Source organism: Salmo salar, chromosome ssa13 (assembly GCF_905237065.1).
Source record: "Salmo salar chromosome ssa13, Ssal_v3.1, whole genome shotgun sequence".
Lineage (NCBI taxonomy): Eukaryota > Metazoa > Chordata > Actinopteri > Salmoniformes > Salmonidae > Salmo > Salmo salar.
The window spans coordinates 93,476,066-93,494,823 of record NC_059454.1 but is presented as its reverse complement, the minus strand read 5'-3'; the positions used below and the strand labels follow the sequence as shown (position 1 = coordinate 93,494,823).

Below are 18,758 nucleotides of genomic sequence, written 5' to 3'. Positions count from 1 at the left end.
CCACATGTAACAACACCTGCACAGGATCGGTACATCCGAACATCACACCTGCGGGACAGGTACAGGATGGCAACAACAACTGCCTGAGTTACACCAGGAACATATATATATATACACTTTTTTCCCTTCAGTATCAATATATTTTTTACCCCTATCACTACAACAACTGGAAGAATCATGATGAAGATAATGTTGTTGAAAGCCTAGGCAGAGGCACATGATGGAGAAAAGTGACAGTCAACAGTACAGTAGTGAGTTAGGTTTTATATCTACCGTCTTCAGATCTAGATAATAATGGCTTTATTTGCCTCATCCTCCTTTCTTAAATGTTACAAAACTTGCATAGCCTACTTCACAGAGAACATGTCGAAAAGTTAACAAAACAGAAAGAACAGACGAGATACTACATACACAATTAGAGCAAGCAGCTATGATTTTCTTTCGTTTTGAGCCCATGGCAAGAAGACACCAGAGCCTGCCGTGCTAACAGGTTCCCACTAGATAACACAGCCACAAAGTCTGTGAAGAGCATGAGAATGCTAACGTTAGCCAGCTCTACCTAGTTACCGAGCTAGCATATGAACTAACATATGACGTTGAGAAATAGTACATTGTGGGTAGTTCAGAAGATATCCGGAAATAAGTTGATAAATATCTAATAACCCAAAAACATAACTATGTTTGTAGTTATATCAAATCCAATCAAATTGTATGTTACATGATCTGATTCCAACAGGTGTAGATCTTGCCGTGAAATGCTTACTTACAAGCCCTTAACCAACAATGCAGTTCAAGTAATATAGTTAAGAAAGTATTTACTAAATCAACTTTTATTGGTTACATACACATATTTAGCAGATGTTATTGCGGGTGTAGCGAAATGCTTGTACCACTAAAGTAAAATAAAATAAAAGTAACACAATAAAATAACAATAACGAGGCTATATACAGGGGGTACCGGGTTAATGTGCGGGGGTACAGGTTAGTCGAGGTAATTTGTACATGTAGGTAGGGATAAAGTGACTATGCAGAGATAATAAACAGCGAGTAGCAGCAGTGTAAAAACAAAGGGGGGTCAATGTAAATAGTCCGCATGGCCATTTGATTAACTATTCAGCAGTCTTATGGCTTGGTGGTAGAAGCTGTTAAGGAGCATTTTGGACCTAGACTTGGTGCTCCGGTACTGCTTGCCGTGCGGTAGCAGAGAGAACAGTCTATGACTTGGGTGACTGGAGTCTTTGTTAATTTTTTGGGCCTTCCTCTGATACCGCCTAGTATATAGGTCCTGGAAGGCAGGAAGCTTGGCTGTACTGGGCCGTATGCACTACCCTCTGTAGCGCCTTACGGTCGAATCCCGAGCAGTTGCCATACCAGTCGGCGATGCAACCTGTCAGGATGCTCGCGATGGTTTAGTTGTAGAACTTTTTGAGGATCTGGTGACCCATGCCAAATCTTTTCAGTCTCCTGAGGGGGAAAAGGTGTTGTCGTGCCCTCTTCACGACTTTCTTGGTGTGTTTGGACCATGATAGTTTGTTGGTGATGTGGACACCAAGGAACTTGACTCTCGACCCGCTCCACTATAGCGTCGACAATGTTAGTGGGGGCCTGTGCGGCCCTCCTTTTTCTGTAGTCCACGATCAGCTCCTTTGTCTTTCTCACATTAAGGTAATCACATTATGACTACAACTAAGTTACTACGTCTTTGACCACACTGTTTATTCTACGTCTCATAAAGTTGTGATTGAAAATACCTTAGGCCTATAGATTTGTCATTGTTCTTTTTGAAAGTGGCAACTTTAGGACAACAGTACAGTTTTTGGGAAATAGGCTAATGTTCATAACTTTCATTTGTCCTAAAGCTTTTATGATAGGCCTAGTCGGAGGCTGCTGAGGAGAGGACGGTTCATAATAATGGCCGGAACGGAGTACAATGGAATAGCATCAAACACATGGAAACCACCGATTCTGCTCCAGCCATTACCACAAGCCCGTCCTCCCCAAATAAGGTGCCACCAACCTCCTGTGGTAGGAGGATAGGTTATCAGCCTAAGTTTTTAAACAGCTAGACACAAGAAAGTTGAGTGTCTGTAAAAAATAAATTAATAGCCTAGCTTTACACTATAGGCAAAGGCCCATGCATCCAACATTAGAGAGATAAACAATATTTTCTGACTGAAAATGTTGTGCTGCTTTGTTGGAATTTTCTGCTCTGTCTACTAGACATGAAAGTGTAGGCTATATTCCTTGGCCAATTCAAAACGAATGGGGATTGGAACAAAAAGGGAAATTAAGCTTTTAAAATAACAAGCCAGAGAACAGACTGTCCACTGCAAAAGGCCCATCATCATCCGACATTGGAGAGGTGAGCGTGAGATAAAAAATAGGGTATTTCCATGTAAAAGGACCCATGAGCATGTGAAGTTAATAGGAGCATGTCAAATGAAAGCTAAGAGTGTATATTTTTGGAAAATGAAGGCATAGATGCATGTTTTAACAATTTTCCATCTTAAAAATTAGGCTTAAGTAAAGGCTTTGATTTCTGGATAAACAGATGGAAAAGGGGTCTTAGAAAACATCTACCAGAAAATGTATTAAAAGGTATCACAAACACAATGATGTTGACGGTAAAGACCCCTGCCAACTAATATCAACAAGCTGCAATATGTAACTTTTTGGGCGACCCGACCAAATTCATATATCTTTAAGGTATTTTCTCTCCCTGATGAGGATAGAGGACAATGAAGTAACAAGTAATGGTAGACCTACCAATTACTGATATCAATTTTGTTGATGAATTATTAAGTGATTCAAACTCGGAAGTCCGTTACCAATCTGTATAGGAATTACTGCCACTGAATTGGCTACAATGGGAAATCACAATAGTCACTAATCATAGTTGGGTCATTCTGCTACTGTCCTCCCTTCCGCTGGCATACTGTTATGTTCAGCAAATAAATGTTTTCTTTCTTTCGTCTGGTGGTCAAACCAAGTGTGTTAAAACAGTCCGAGTCTGGACAACCCCTCCCCCGCTCTCTCTATGCCTATATATGTATATTTATTTCTTTACTCGGACACCCTCGATCCATTCAAGACCTCGGTCGCGACCCATCAGTTGAGAATCGCTGCTCTACAGTACTCTGCTCTGATGTCCAAACTTGTGGAACATGAGTAGCATTCATATGCCTTTCTGTTTAGTGTTTAGACCCATGATGTACTGTTATTCCGTTACTGGGTGTACATTTTACATTACATTTTAGTCATTTAGCAGACGCTCTTATCCAGAGTGACTTACAGTAGTGAATGCATACATTTCATTAAACATTTTTTTTTCCTTTTTCTCCGTACTAGTCCCCCTTGGGAATCGAACCCACAACCCTGGTGTTGCAAACACCATGCTCTACCAACTGAGCCACACGGGACTAATGTGTAAATCCACTTCACTTACTGTAGTTGAATAAAAGGTGTCATGTCATAGCTAACCCCATTCTTTCTGCAGACATCTTTGAATCTTAATTCGGAGTAGGGCTGGGCGGTATACATTATTTTACCATATACCGGTATTTATGCACGGACCGGTTTGAGTTTTTACTTTACCTTCTATAACGGTATTTGACAGTTTGGTTTGTTAAATGTGATACGCCGTGTGTAACGTCCATTTTTGTAGTTTACTCCGCTACTTGAGTCATCCCTCCCCTCTCTCTCCATGCCGCTTTCCACACAGACCTAGTCCCACCCCCTGTCACTCAAGGATTGCGTTTGTTGTTGCTTGACCACGAGACACTTTCGTTCAGTCTGCATGGTCAATGCAGCACATGCAACAATGTTGATGACAACGATGTTTCCACTTTGATCTTAACATAAATCCACAAACGTTTTATAATAACAATATTAGTTTGTGTTTCTCACATCTGCAAACAGCTCGTTTGTATTTTCTTAGCAAGTTAAGCTAAATCGTGTTAGCCACTAATGCTAATCGCTAGTTAGCTGGCAAAAAGTACCGAGTCAGAGCAAACGTAGCTAGCTAATACAGCATTTGATACCAGTACTGGTGGAGGCTTAAATCAGCATGTTGTTTGTGCAACAGTATCTTCTAAATCAAAGAGGAAAGGCAAAGCATGAATATGTTGGCTATATGAATAAATATTTAATGTAGCCAAAGATTATAGGGTCCCCTAGGAAACACTGAACATCACTGGTTCTTACCCGGTCACAATAACTTGTCCATGGCATTTTCATTCGTTGTCATGTCAAACAACACTGTATTCAAAGTGCCCACTATTATTTATATTCTAACGATAGAATTATAATAAACATTCTATTTCCATGATTCCAAAAGTTCACCCAAGTGTTTTGATCTAAATCGCAATATTCGGTTAAAATAAGGCCTAGTATTTTTGGCCATATCATGGCAGTGTGGAAATGCAGAAATTGATGGAAATGCAGGAATTTATTTTAGGTTGAAGTTGAATTGAACAGTATAAAACAATCCGAATGGAGAAAGAACCATTTGAAATAGGCTATGGCAAATAGAAATAGGCCATATGGTATGTCGTCTGGCTCTGCGATGCCCTAACGTGCTAGCTTTACTGCACGGTATCAGTCAACATCAAATAGGCTAAACTATCATCTGTCACATCACAATGTCGTCACCATCGACGATGGCTGTCAAGCATCCTTGATTTACGATTCTGTTGTAATATTGCCCAACCCTATTGGACAGTGCAAGAAGCGATTTCAGACAGCGATACCAGTGGTCCTGAGAGCTAGAGAGAATCTGGTGACAAACTGGTGTCTTGTTGCTGGTGCTATGGGAGAATAGTGGTGGCTGCACTGGTTGCTGGTGTTGGGGGGGAATTGTGTATGCACAGACAGTTGTGGCTGGTGCTAGCAGTGTTTTCCATAAGCGCCGGCTGTCGATAAGACTCATTGTCAGCCAGCCACCTTTTCCACTTCATAAATTAACAAGGCAACAGTAAACATGTTGTTCCCCACAAATTATTAAGCCCGCCCCCTCGGGCCATTTAGTGGAATTTTTTTAAATGCACGATCTCTTTGGCAAGACTCATCGTTTACCCAAGTGTTGTCAAAGTCGAGCCAGTGTTGTCTGAGATATTGTGTGGGTTAGCTACACTCATGCCTGAGTATGTGTGCCAAATGTAATCACTCTGAGTTAAACAGATCAAGAGATATAAACATGTACCATTATATCGCCACCGTGTGGTCGATATGATTGTTCTTGCATATGTTGGGTCTTGACAGTGTTTGCAACTTGGTTACAATACAAATATCTTTGACTGATTTATGTGTTAGACCACATGAATGTTTATTGGTCAATAGCAGCCATATTGTTTTAGAAAATATTGCGTTGACAGAGAGCGAAACCTTTGGCCATAGATGCCACATATCAAGTTTTGTGCAAATCGGTCATTCAGTGCCAGAAGTGTAGCATTTTAAGTGTTTTTCATAAAATTCAAAATTATGGGTCCCAGATGCAAATTTGTTCCTTGTGAGGAGAGGGACCTACAGTGCATTCGGAAAGTATTCTGACCCCTTGACCTTTTCCACATTTTGTTAAGTTATAGCCTTATTCTAAAATGGATTAAAAACATTTTTTTCCATCATCAATCAACACACAATACCCCATAATGGCAAAGCAAAAACATTTTTTTAGAAATTTTAGCAAATGTATTAAATAAAAAAAACAGAAATATCACATTTACATAATTATTCAGACTCTTTACTCAGTACTTTGTTGAAGCACATGTGGCAGTGATTAAATCCTTGAGTCTTCTTGGGTATGACGCTATAAGCTTGGCACACCTATATTTGGGGAGTTTCTCCCATTCTTCTCTGCAGATCCTCTCAAGCTCTGTCAGGTTGGATGGGGAGCATTGCTGCACAGCTATTTTCAGGTCTCTCCAAGATGTTCGATTGGGTTCAAGTCTGGGCTCTGGCTGGACCACTCAAGGACATTCAGAGACTTGTCCTGAAGCCACTCCTGTGTTGTCTTGGCTGTGTGCTTAGGGTCATTGTCCTGTTGGAAGGTGAACCTTCGCCCCATTCTGAGGTCTTGAGCACTCTGGAGCAGGTTTTCATCAAGGATCTCTCTGTCCTTTTCTCTGTTCATCTTTCTTCCAAACCAATGTTTCCTCTGGAAAATGTGTTAGCTGTGTGGGGAAAGTTAGCAGGGGTCGGGGGGGTCCCCCTCAAAAAAAATGTTTAAGTACTGAAAATCTTGGTTCTAGTGACTTAATAAAAAAATAATAATAAACCCTCTGAAATATAATTTCCATTCCCATAAATTAGCTCAATAACGTATTGGTAAAATTATGATAGTATACAGGATGCAATTTAAGGTTGAGTGCTGCAGCTATATAAAGAAACACAACAGAGACCTTCTTTCTGAAATAAAAAAGTTTATCTTGACAAAATTAACAGAGGAACATTTGAGATGGTCACGGGTGCACCTCAGCCATGCTCAAGGTACTAAACGATATCATAACCACCATCGATAAAAGACAGTACTGTGCAGCCGTCTTCATCGACCTGGCCAAGGCTTTCGACTCTGTCAATCACCGTATTCTTATTGCAGACTCAATAGCCTTGGTTTCTCAAATGACTGCCTCGCCTGGTTCACCAACTACTTCGCAGACAGAGTTCAGTGTGTAAAATCGGAGGGCCTGTTGTCCGGACCTCTGGCAGTCTCTATGGGGGTCCCACAGGGTTCAATTCTCGGGCCGACTCTTTTCTCTGTATATATCAACGATGTCGCTCTTGCTGCTGGTGATTCCCTGATCCACCTCTACGCAGACGACACCATTCTGTATACATCTGGCCCTTCTTTGGACACTGTGTTAACTAGAGGTCGACCGATTTATGGTTTTTCAACGCCGATACCGATTATTGGAGGGCCAAAGATGCCGATTAATCGGCCGATTATTGTGATTTATTTTTGCTATGTGTATATACACACACACACACACACACACACACACACACACACACACACACACACACACACACACACACACACACACAGAGCTCTGAAGTGACAACGATACTGAAGAGTCTGCTTAGGAGACAAATAGTCTCAACTGTTTGAATAATAAAAATAGAGTTTAAGTTACCTGTGATGAATGCTGAAAACAAAAACTGTAATTTCTATATGCAGGAAATCCTATTTTAATAATGGGCATGGTAAGAATTGACTACCAAAGTGCGAGTCATAATTCCCATGACACCTTCTAGCAAAATCTGAAAAGCGGTTCCTTCATTTATTCCATAGGATATTTTTAGATCAACTTAAAATAAGGTCTGTGTTTGGTTTAGGCTTACACCACCTTGCCAATTTAAAACAGTGTAGATATCCATAGGATATAACTCTGATCAATGTAAGCGAAGATATATTTTTTTGTAGAGTGGATTTATGAAAATATGTTGACAAACGTTACCTAGTGAGATTTACACGGGTATCAAAACGCCGAGGCGGTTTAACCTGTTAGGGCTAGGGGGCAGTATTGACACGGCCGGATAAAAAACGTACCCGATTTAATCTGGTTACTACTCCTGCCCAGTAACTAGAATATGCATATAATTATTGGCCTTGGATAGAAAACACCCTAAAGTTTCTAAAACTGTTTGAATGGTGTCTGTGAGTATAACAGAACTCATATGGCAGGCAAAAACCTGACAAGATTCTGAACAGGAAGTGGCCTGTCTGACAAGTTGTTGTTCATCTTGGCTCATTTTATTGAAGACTGAGGATCTTTGCTGTAACGTGACACTTCCTACGGCTCCCATAGGCTCTCAGTGCCCGGGAAAAAGCTGAATGATATCGAGGCAGCCCCAGGCTGAAACACATTATCGCGTTTGGATAGTGGCTGGTCAGAGTACTCTGAGACTCAGGCTCGTGCACGAGGGCACGAGATGTTTTTATTTTCTCTCTCTTTGTACGTATACACGCTTTCCCGGTCGGAATATTATCGCTTTTTTACGAGAAAAATGGCATAAAAATTGATTTTAAACAGCGGTTGACATGCTTCGAAGTACGGTAATGGAATATTTAGAATTTTTTTGTCACGAAATGCGCCATGCTCGTCACCCTTATTTACCCTTTCGGATAGTGTCTTGAACGCACGAACAAAACGCCGCTATTTGGATATAACAATGGATTATTTGGGATCAAACCAACATTTGTTATTGAAGTAGAAGTCCTGGGAGTGCATTCTGACGAAGAACAGCAAAGGTAATAACATTTTTCTTATAGTAAATCTGACTTTGGTGAGTGCTAAACTTGCTGGGTGTCTAAATAGCTAGCCCTGTGATGCCGGGCTATCTACTTAGAATATTGCAAAATGTGCTTTCACCGAAAAGCTATTTTAAAATCGGACATATCGAGTGCATAGAGGAGTTCTGTATCTATAATTCTTAAAATAATTGTTATGTTTTCTGTGAACGTTTATCGTGAGTAATTTAGTAAATTCACCGGCAGTGTTCGGTCGGAATGCTAGTCACATGCTAGTCACATGCTAATGTAAAAAGCTGTTTTTTGATGTAAATATGAACTTGATTGAACAAAACATGCATGTATTGTATAACATAATGTCCTAGGGTTGTCATGTGATGAAGATCATCAAAGGTTAGTGCTGCATTTAGCTGTGGTTTGGGTTTTTGTGACATTATATGCTAGCTTGAAAAATGGGTGTCTGATTATTTCTGGCTGGGTACTCTGCTGACATAATCTAATGTTTTGCTTTCGTTGTAAAGCCTTTTTGAAATCGGACAGTGTGGTTAGATTAACGAGAGTCTTGTCTTTAAAATGGTGTAAAATAGTCATATGTTTGAAAAATTGAAGTTTTAGCATTTTTGAGGTATTTGAAAATCGCGCCACGGGATTACACTGGCTGTTGAGTAGGTGGGACGCAAGCGTACCACCTAGCCCATAGAGGTTAAGCACAAAACACAGACCTTATTTGAAGTAGATCAAGACATTCTCTATGGAAGACATGAACGGTAAAATAACGAAGGAACCCCTTTCAAGTTCAGCCGCAAGTTATTACAGGAATTATGACGCGTCGACTATTTCTCTCTAAACCATATACCTTTGACTATTACTAGCCTGCTGCTGCCTACCACCGCTCAGTCAGACTGCTCTATCAAATATCAAATCATAGACTTAACTATAATATAATAAACCTTAGTTTCCGGATTTGACCATTTTAATGACCTATCATCTCGAAAACATTATTCTTTCAGTGACATACGGAACCGTTCCGTATTTTATCTAACGGGTGGCATCCATATGTCTAAATATTCCTGTTACATCGCACAACCTACAATGTTATAGTTCCGTAAAATTCTGTCAAATTAGTTCGCAACGAGCCAGATTCTGTATACCCTGATTCTGCATGCAACGAACGCAAGAGAACTGACACAATTTCACCTGGTTAATATTGCCTGCTAACCTGGATTTCTTTTAGCTAAATATGCAGGTTTAAAAATATATACTTCTGTGTATTGATTTTAAGAAAGGCATTGATGTTTATGGTTAGGTACAGTCGTGCAATGATTGTGCTTTTTTTCGCAGATGCGCTTTTTTTAAATCATCCCCGTTTGGCGAAGTCTGCTGTCTTTGTTAGGAAGAAATAGTCTTCAGAGTTCGCAACAAGCCAGGCGGCCCAAACTGCTGCATATACCCTGACTCTGTTTGCAAGAGAAGTGACACATTTTCCCTAGTTAAAATAAATTAAGGTTAGCAGGCAATATTAACTAAATATGCAGGTTTAAAAATATATACTTGTGTATTGATTTTAAGAAAGACATTGATGTTTATGGTTAGGTACACGTCGGAGCAAAGACAGTCCTTTTTCGCGAATGCGCACCACATCGATTATATGCAAAGCAGGACAGGCTAGATAAACTAGTAATATCATCAACCATGTGTAGTTAACTAGTGTTTATGATTGATTGATTGATTGTTTTTTTATTAGATAAGTTTAATGCTAGCTAGCAACTTACCTTGGCAACGTAAAGCAGGTGGTTAGAGCGTTGGGCTAGTTAACGTAAGGTTGCATCCCCAAGCTGACAAGGTAAAAATCTGTCATTCTGCCCCTGAACAAGGGAGTTAACCCACCGTTCCTAGGCCGTCATTGAAAATAAGAATGTGTTCTTTAACTGACTTGCCTAGTTAAATAAAGGTAAAAAAAATATATATATATATATATATATTAAATAAAAAAATCGGCAAATTGGTTGCCAAAAATACCGATTGCTGATTGTTATGAAAACTTGAAATCGGCCTTAATTAATCGGCCATTCCGATTAATCGGTCGACCTCTAGTGTTAACTAACCTCCAAATGAGCTTCAATGCCATACAACACTCCTTCTGTGGCCTCCAACTGCTCTTAAACGCTAGCAAAACCAAATGCATGCTTTTCAACCGTTCGCTGCCCGCACCCGCCGCCCGACTAGCATCGCTACTCTGGACATTTCTGACCTAGGACACGTGGACAACTACAAATACCTAGGTGTCTGGCTAGACTGTAAACTCTCCTTCCAGACACATCAAACATCTCCAATCCAAAATCAAATCTAGAATCGGCTTTCTATTTCGCAACAAAGCCTCCTTCACTCACGCCGCCAAACTTACCCTAGTAAAACTGACTATCCTACCGATCCTCGACTTCAGCGATGTCATCTACAAAATAGCTTCCAATACTCTTCTCAGCAAATTGAACGCAGTCTATCACAGTGCCATCCGTTTTGTTACCAGAGCGCCTTATACCACCCACCACTGCGGCCTGTATGCTCTAGTCGGCTGGCCCTCGCTACATATTCGTCACCAGACCCACAAGCTCCAGGTCATCTATAAGTCTATGCTAGGTAAAGCTCCGTCTTATCTCAGCTCACTGGTCACAATAATAACACCCACCCCGTAGCACGCGCTCCAGCAGGTATATCTCACTGGTCATCCCCAAAGCCAACACCTCCTTTGGCCGCCTTTCCTTCCAGTTCTCTGCTGCCAGTGACTGGAACGAATTGCAAAAATTGCTGAAGCTGGAGATTTACATTTCCCTCACTAACTTTAAACATCAGCTCTGAGCAGCTAACCGATCGCTGCAGCTGTTCATAGTCCTTCTGTAAATAGCCCACCCAATCTACCTACCTCATCCCCATATTGTTTTTATTTACTTTGCTGGTCTTTTGCACACCAGTATCACTACTTACACACCATCATCTGCTCACCATCATCTGCTCATCTATCACTCCAGTGTTATCTGCTGAATTGTAATTACTTTGCTACTATGGCCTATTTATTGACATACATCCTCATGCCATTTGCACACACTGTATATAGACTTAATTTTATTTTTGTTATTGACTGTACGCTTGTTTATTCCATGTGTAACTCTGTGTTGCTTCTGTCGCACTGCTTTGCTTTATCTTGGCCAGGTCGCAGTTGTAAATGAGAACTGGTTCTCAACTAGCTTACCTGGTTAAATAAAGGTGAAATAAAAAATGCGGTGGCTGTTAATTTATCATCGAATCACAGCCTACTTCGCCAAATGGGTGATGATTTAACAAAAGCACATTCTCGTCAGGGTATATGCAGCAGTTTGGGCCATCTGGCTCGTTGCGAACTGTGTGAAGACCATTTCTTCCTAACAAAGACCGTAATTAATTTGCCAGAATTTTACATAATTATGACATAATATTGAAGGTTGTGCAATGTAACAGCAATATTTAGACTTAGGGTTGCCACCAGTTCGATAAAATACGGATCGGTTCTATGATTTGATATTTGATAGAGCAGTCTGACTGAGCGCTGGTGGGCAGCAGCAGGCTCGTAAGCATTCATTCAAACAGCACTTTCCTGCATTTGCCAGCAGCTCTTCGCAGTGCTTGAAGCACAGCGCTGTTTATGACTTCAAGCCTATCAACTCCCGAGATTAGGCTGGCAATACTAAAGTGCCTATAAGAACATCCAATAGTCAAAGGTATATGAAATACAAATGGTATAGAGAGAAATAGTCATATAATTCCTATAATAACTACAACCTCAAACTTCTTAACTGGGAATATTGAAGATATGTTAAAAGGAACCATCAGCTTTCATATGTTCTCATGTTCTGAGCAAGGAACTTAAACATTAGCTTAACTTAAACATGGCACATATTGCGCTTTTACTTTCTTCTCCATCTGCATTATTTAAACCAAAGTGAACATGTTTCATTATTTGAGACTAAATGTATTTTAATTATCAGCTATATTAAGTTAAAATTAAAGTGTTCATTCAGTATTGTTGTAATTGTCATTATTACAAATATATAAAAAAGTCAATACCAATTAAATCGGCCGATTTTTATATATATATATATATATATATATATATATATATATATATATATAAAATCGGCCGATTTAATTGGTATTGTCTTTTTTTGTCCTCCAATAATTGGTATCGGTATCGGCGTTGAAAAATCATAATCGGTCGACCTCTACTAGAGGTAGCCAGGTGGAAAGCATGGTCAGCCGTAGAAAAATGCTTTTTGAAATTCTCAATTATTGTGGATTTATCGGTGGTGACAGTGTTTCCTAGCCTCAGTGCAATGGGCAGCTGGGAGGAGGTGCTCTTATTCTCCATGGACTTCACGGTGTGCCAAAACTTTTTGGAATTGATGCTCCAGGATGCAAATTTCTGTTTGAAAAAGCTAGCCTTAGCTTTCCTAACTGACTGTGTATATTGGTTCCTGACTTCCCTGAAAAGTTGCATATCGCGGGGGCTATTCGATGCTAATGCAGTACGCCACAGGATGTTTTTGTGCTGGTCAAGGGCAGTCAAGTCTGGAGTGAACCAAGGGCTATATCTATTCTTAGTTCTACATTTTTTGAATGGGGCATGCTTATTTATGATGGTGAGGAAAGCACTTTTAAAGAACAACCAGTCATCCTTTACTGACGGGATGAGGTCAGTATCCTTCCAGGATAGGTGTAGTGTTTGTAACGCAAGATGGAGGAGACCCTGTCTCTCGTCAGATCACATTTTTTGGGGGAGATTGCGACATATGACCTTTTCATTCAAGACAGGATAAATAAATTGTTTCAGGTGATAATAAAACAGAGTGGACTAGATTTAGTTTTTGCCACAATACATTAAATCGAAAGAGTAGACTACTAGTTTTTCTGACTAGATTACTTATCTACAGCCTTCCCTCAAAGTCCCTCCCATAGTGATTGATTGACAGATCTGAAACCCTATCGACTCTGTGACTCACAAACATCCTTTCCCTCCCCTGACAATCCCACCCACAGTGATTGATTGACAGGCCAAATTGTTAAAGGGATAATTCACCCAAATGACCCAGCTTGGAACTCCCTGGCTGGCTACTTTTTCGATTTGGATGGCTACTCCATGTACTTATGGAAAACACTGAGCCTGTAGGGATCCCCTCTGTACTGTACTGTGCTGAGATTGGGATACAGAGCCAGGCTGAATCCTCTGAAGGTGTTACTGCTTCTTGGAACCTCATGTCTGAGATGGTTTGTCATGCATATTAGTTTTATAACCTCTGTTCCCGAGCTTCTGTTGCATTCGTCATCATCGGGATAATTTAAATAGCTTATCACTGTCTCTCTCATGATCTGTTTTTCTTAAGTTATTTTTATGTATGTGTGATTTTTGGTTAAGGACCTTGATTAGGCAAGCTAAGTATGTTATGATGATGACAGACTTGGTGCCGCTCCTTTGTCATCTCTTCTGTCTGAATGACCCAGGCCATTTGTATCTTCTCTAGTGAAATGTCTCACAAACTATGGCCTGACACTGTGCTGCTGATGCTGTGCAGTTGTACTCAACAATGAATCAAGCAATATGTTAATTGTACTTCCTTGTAAACTGTTATGTTACTATAACCTCCTGCATTCCGCTGAACTCTTAAAGGAATACTTCCCCAGAGTCGGATGAACTCGTGGAGACCATTTTTATGTCTCTGCCTCTCGTACGAAGGAAGTTAGAGGTTGTTTCGTGAGCCAATGCTAACTAGCATTAGCATAATGCAAAGACTGGAAGTCTTCGAGCACAAACCACTCAGATAATTAAGTGAGGATCAGAAAGGATCTCATGCAGTGTCGCTGCTGGAATAACCTGTTAGTCGGGATGTAATGTATTTAGATACAGTTGAAGTCGGAAGTTTACATACACTTAGGTTGGAGTCATTAAAACTAGTTTTTCAACCACTCCACAAATTTCTTGTTAACAAACAATAGTTTTGGCAAGTCGGTTAAGACATTTACTTTGTGCATGACACAAGCAATTTTTCCAACAATTGTTTACAGACAGATTATTTCACTTATAATTCACTGTATCACAATTCCAGTGGGTCAGAAGTTTACATACACTAAGTTGGCTGTGCCTTTAAACAGCTTGGAAAATTCCACAAAACGATATTATGGCTTTAGAAGCTTCTGATAGGCTAATTGACATAATTTGAGTCAGTTGGAGGTGTACCCGTGGATGTATTTCAAGGCCTACCTTCAAACTCAGTGCCTCTTTGCTTGACATCATGGGAAAATCAAAAGAAATCAGCCAAGACCTCAGAGTTAACAAGTTAAAGACCTCAGAGAAAACATTGTAGAACTCCACAAGTCTGGTTCATCCTTGGGAGCAATTTCCAAACGCCTGAAGGTACCACGTTCATCTGTACAAATAATAGTATGCAAGTATAAACACCATGGGACCACACAGCCATCATACCGCTCAGGAAGGAGACGCATTCTGTCTTCTGTCTGCAAATCATTCCCAGAACAACAGCAAAGGACCTTGTGAAGATGCTGGAGGAAACCGGTACAAAAGCTTCTATATCCACAGTAAAACAAGGCCTATATGACATAACCCGAAAGGCCGCTCAGCAAGGAAGGAGCCACTGCTCCAAAACCACCATTAAAAAAAGCCAGACTACAGTTTGCAACTGCACATGGGGACAAAGATTGTACTTTTTGGAGAAATGTCCTCTGGTCTGATGAAACAAAAATAGCACTGTTTGGCCATAATGACCATCGTTATGTTTGGAGGAAAAATCGGGGAGGATTGCAAGCCTAAGAACACCATCCCAATCGTGAAGCACGGGAGTGGCAGCATCATGTTGTGGGCGTGCTTTGCTGCAGGAGGGACTGGTGCACTTCACAAAATAGATGGCATCATGAGGAGGAAAATGATGTGGATATATTGAAGCAACATCTCAAGACATCAGTCACGAAGTTAAAGCTTGGTCGCAAATGGGTCTTCAAAATGGACAATGACCCCAAGCATACTTCCAAAGTTGTGGCAAAATGGCATAAGGACAACAAAGTCAAGGTATTGGAGTGGCCATCACAAAGCCCTGACCTCAATCCTATAGAAAATTTGTGGGCATAACTGAAAAGGCGTGTGAGAGCAAGGTAGCCTACAAACCCGACTCAGTTACACCAGCTCTGTCAGGAGGAATGGTCCAAAATTCACACAACTTATTGTGGGAAGCTTGTGGAAGGCTACCCGAAACATTTGACGCAAGTTAAACAATTTAAAGCAATGCTACCAAATACTAATTGAGTGTATGTGAACTTTTGACTCACTGGGAATGTGATGAAAGAAATAAACGCTGAAATAAACAATTCTCTCTACTACTTTTATGACATTTCACATTCTTAAAATAAAGTGGTGATCCTAACTGACCTAAAACAGGGAATTTTTACTAGGATTAAATGTCAGGAATTGTGAAAAACTGAGTTTAAATGTATTTGGCTAAGGTATATGTAATCTTCCGACTTCAACGGTACGTATCAAATCATCTTGAAAAGGAAATATGTACATCCCTACCTAATAGTTTTGAGTAAGGTGTTCTATCTCCCACTGATATAAATAGGACACTTCTCTGTCTTGTTCTGGAGGTTTCCTCAGGGCAATTCCATGCTGGCGGAGTGACGCTGATAGTCAGATTTTTCGCTTTAAAATGTATGTCAAACAAAAACCAGTGATTGCAAAGTTAAACAAACCATACTACTCTAAGCACAAGGGCTGGGGTTGGGCGATATGGCCAAAATATATCACAATATTTGTCAAATTTTAAGGTATTTTAATGTTTTTGAATAATATAAGTTATAAATATGCTTCATGAGTAGTACATGACCATAGGGTGGATTTAAAAAATAGATATATTAAGTGGTTTTAATTCTCTTCTGTTTATACTGTTCAATCAAACTTCAACCGAAAATTATTTGCAGCATTTTTATAAATCACTGCGTTTCCTGCACTCAATTGTTATCATTTCCACACTGTGCCACATCTGTTTTGTTTATGTATTCCTTTTTTCAACCTTTTTTTTTCCTTTATCAGAATAACTATTCTTCTCTATAACAAGGTTTCCATCCAATTTGCGACAGATTTCTATGCGAATATTCTAAAATCTGCATAAAACAATATGTGCATTTTCTGTGCATGATGACGTAGTGCACATAAAAATAACGTTTGAGGTTAAATTCCCATGTGCCGAATGGAACAATACAAGTTAAATGGGTTTCCATTGCATTTTCAACTCTACTGATGGTTTTGTCACAAACTGTTGCATTATATAGCAAACATGCCCACTCTGGTCTTGGCACATGCGCTCTAGCCAACGGCTCGCGCATGCAGTGCGGGTAGGCTACCTGCATTATGAGATTGTTATGGATAAGAGCAATAATTTGTTTTATTTGTCAAACGGCAGCCAAGCATCATCATGTCACCAGAGTAAGATATTTATTGGAAGGGAGCATCAAGCTCATGTGTACTTTCACCACCCTGTGAAGTTCATCACAACTTATTTCATCTGTAGCCTATAAACTGCATGGTTTACCGAGTTGTAGTGGAAGGACCAAGTTTACTTCGATATTATGGTTATTATATGAATATTTTCTGCAGAAAGGCGTTTCCACCAGTATTTTTCGCATTATTAATTTTACAGACACAAAAAGATCCCACCATGTCGAACAAAGTAATTGTCTGTTGGCATTTATAAAATTGTACAGGCATATCCTGTGTCCATCAGCCCAGTCATTACTTTTTTCATGTGTCAGGTAATTCATCCACATGAAATGGTTGGATGGAAACCTGATTTATGACCATGTATTTTCAATGCATTTAATGGCAGTTCTTACTTTCGCCACAAGTAGCAGTGTGCAGATTTCTAGTGTTCTTTTAGCACCCACATTGCCTCACAGCCAAGTTTCACGGCAAAAAAGTACATGTGCACTATTTCGGCTCCTGCACTGCTCCACAAGCATGATTCATGGCAAAAAAAAGTACCTAATATGCGCTCCAGAAGCTCTTGCTGGGAAGTTAACAGTTCTCCGCTGTTAGCAGTCTCTTACTGGCGGTAAGAACGGATGATTGCCATCATTGTTCGAGTTTCATCACTCAATTATTACATTTAGCAAACCAAACGTTGAAATACCGTTATGTAAGGTAAAGTAAAAATCCAAACTGGTCCGTGCATCAAATATGGTTTACCACCCGGCCCCAACAAGGACTACTTTTAACAATTTCCGCAAACATTTACTTGAACAGTGCAAATGCAAAGTTTGGTAACAGAATGACAGTTTGTGCTGGACTCCCACGGAGTGTTTAATTTTGCAATAATTGTTTTTTATTTGACATACATTTTGTGTGAAGAATCTGAGTCTGTGTCCCTCTGTTACCATGGAATTGCCCCTCAGTATTGGTGCTGTGCACTGGCCTTCTCTACTCCTCTTTAACCACATCTCTTATTTTCATCTGATAGATATAATGCAGCAGCCAATGATGCCGCAGTACAAGATGTCCCAGAACTCCATGCATGGGAGTCCGGCATCGACAAACTACCAGCAAACCACTATCTCACACAGCCCTTCTAGGTATGACAATAAATTGCTTGTTCAATTTTCTGTAATGTTACAGTGAGTCCTCTGCTAGTTCATTCAATAATTCTCTCAGTTTCTCAGCTTCCCTTGGAATTGACATGTTCTTCTCATCCTCTTTCTCTACAGTCGCTTTGCCCCTCCACAGATGGGGTCGGATGCCAGGTTCACGCCCCAGCAGAACAGCCCTGTGCCCAGCCCCTATGCCCCCCAAAGCCCTGCTGCTTACATGCAGCAGTACCCTCACCCACCTAGCTACTCTCAGCACCAACAGATCCAGCAAGGTGGGACTGCACTTCTGCTTTTGTATAGGAGCATAATGCATAATGGGGAACCTACCAACTAATTCTCAAATAACCATACTGTAACTAACTATTATGCATGTCATGATGTTGATTCTTTGCTGAAGACCCTGTAGAATTTGTACATATGGACAGAAGTGCTCAATGCATTATAAACCAACGCAGTTTAACCCTGGTGTGTTGTGTTGCTGTTCTGTGGGCGTTGAGCTTCATTCTTCCCCTCTCCTTTCACTTGCACCCTCTTATTCAGGAAGCCCCCAGAGGCCTGTGCAGCCCTGCCTAGAGGTGCAGACCCAGCCGCAGGCCTCCCCCCACCAGAACCCCTCCACCCCAACCTTAGGTATGGGAAAACCCTGGGGACATCATATCAAACATCCACTCTCCGGCCCCATCACTTCCAAGCTGTGACCCATCGGCTTGTGTCTCTGTGACGCATTATTTGCATCACAAAATATCCATGCCCTGTCTATCCAATTGCAAACTGTATTTATAACAATAGAGGATGGCGTGTTGGTTAGCAATGTACACTTGCTCGCTGCAAGATTCCT

The 18,758-nt window shown here is 40.5% G+C and overlaps 1 protein-coding gene across 4 annotated transcripts in view; it reads left to right on the top strand.

Moving 5' to 3' along the window:
• Positions 1 to 18,758, top strand: part of LOC106568173 (nipped-B-like protein B) — a 74,886-nt gene that overhangs the window by 18,143 nt on the left and 37,985 nt on the right. For all 4 annotated transcript variants that reach the window (XM_014138270.2, XM_014138269.2, XM_014138271.2 and 1 more), the window contains exons 5-7: positions 17,794 to 17,905; positions 18,038 to 18,192; positions 18,461 to 18,550. In XM_014138270.2, the coding sequence (XP_013993745.1) occupies positions 17,794 to 17,905; positions 18,038 to 18,192; positions 18,461 to 18,550 (357 nt within the window). The remainder of the gene's footprint in view (positions 1 to 17,793; positions 17,906 to 18,037; positions 18,193 to 18,460; positions 18,551 to 18,758) is intronic.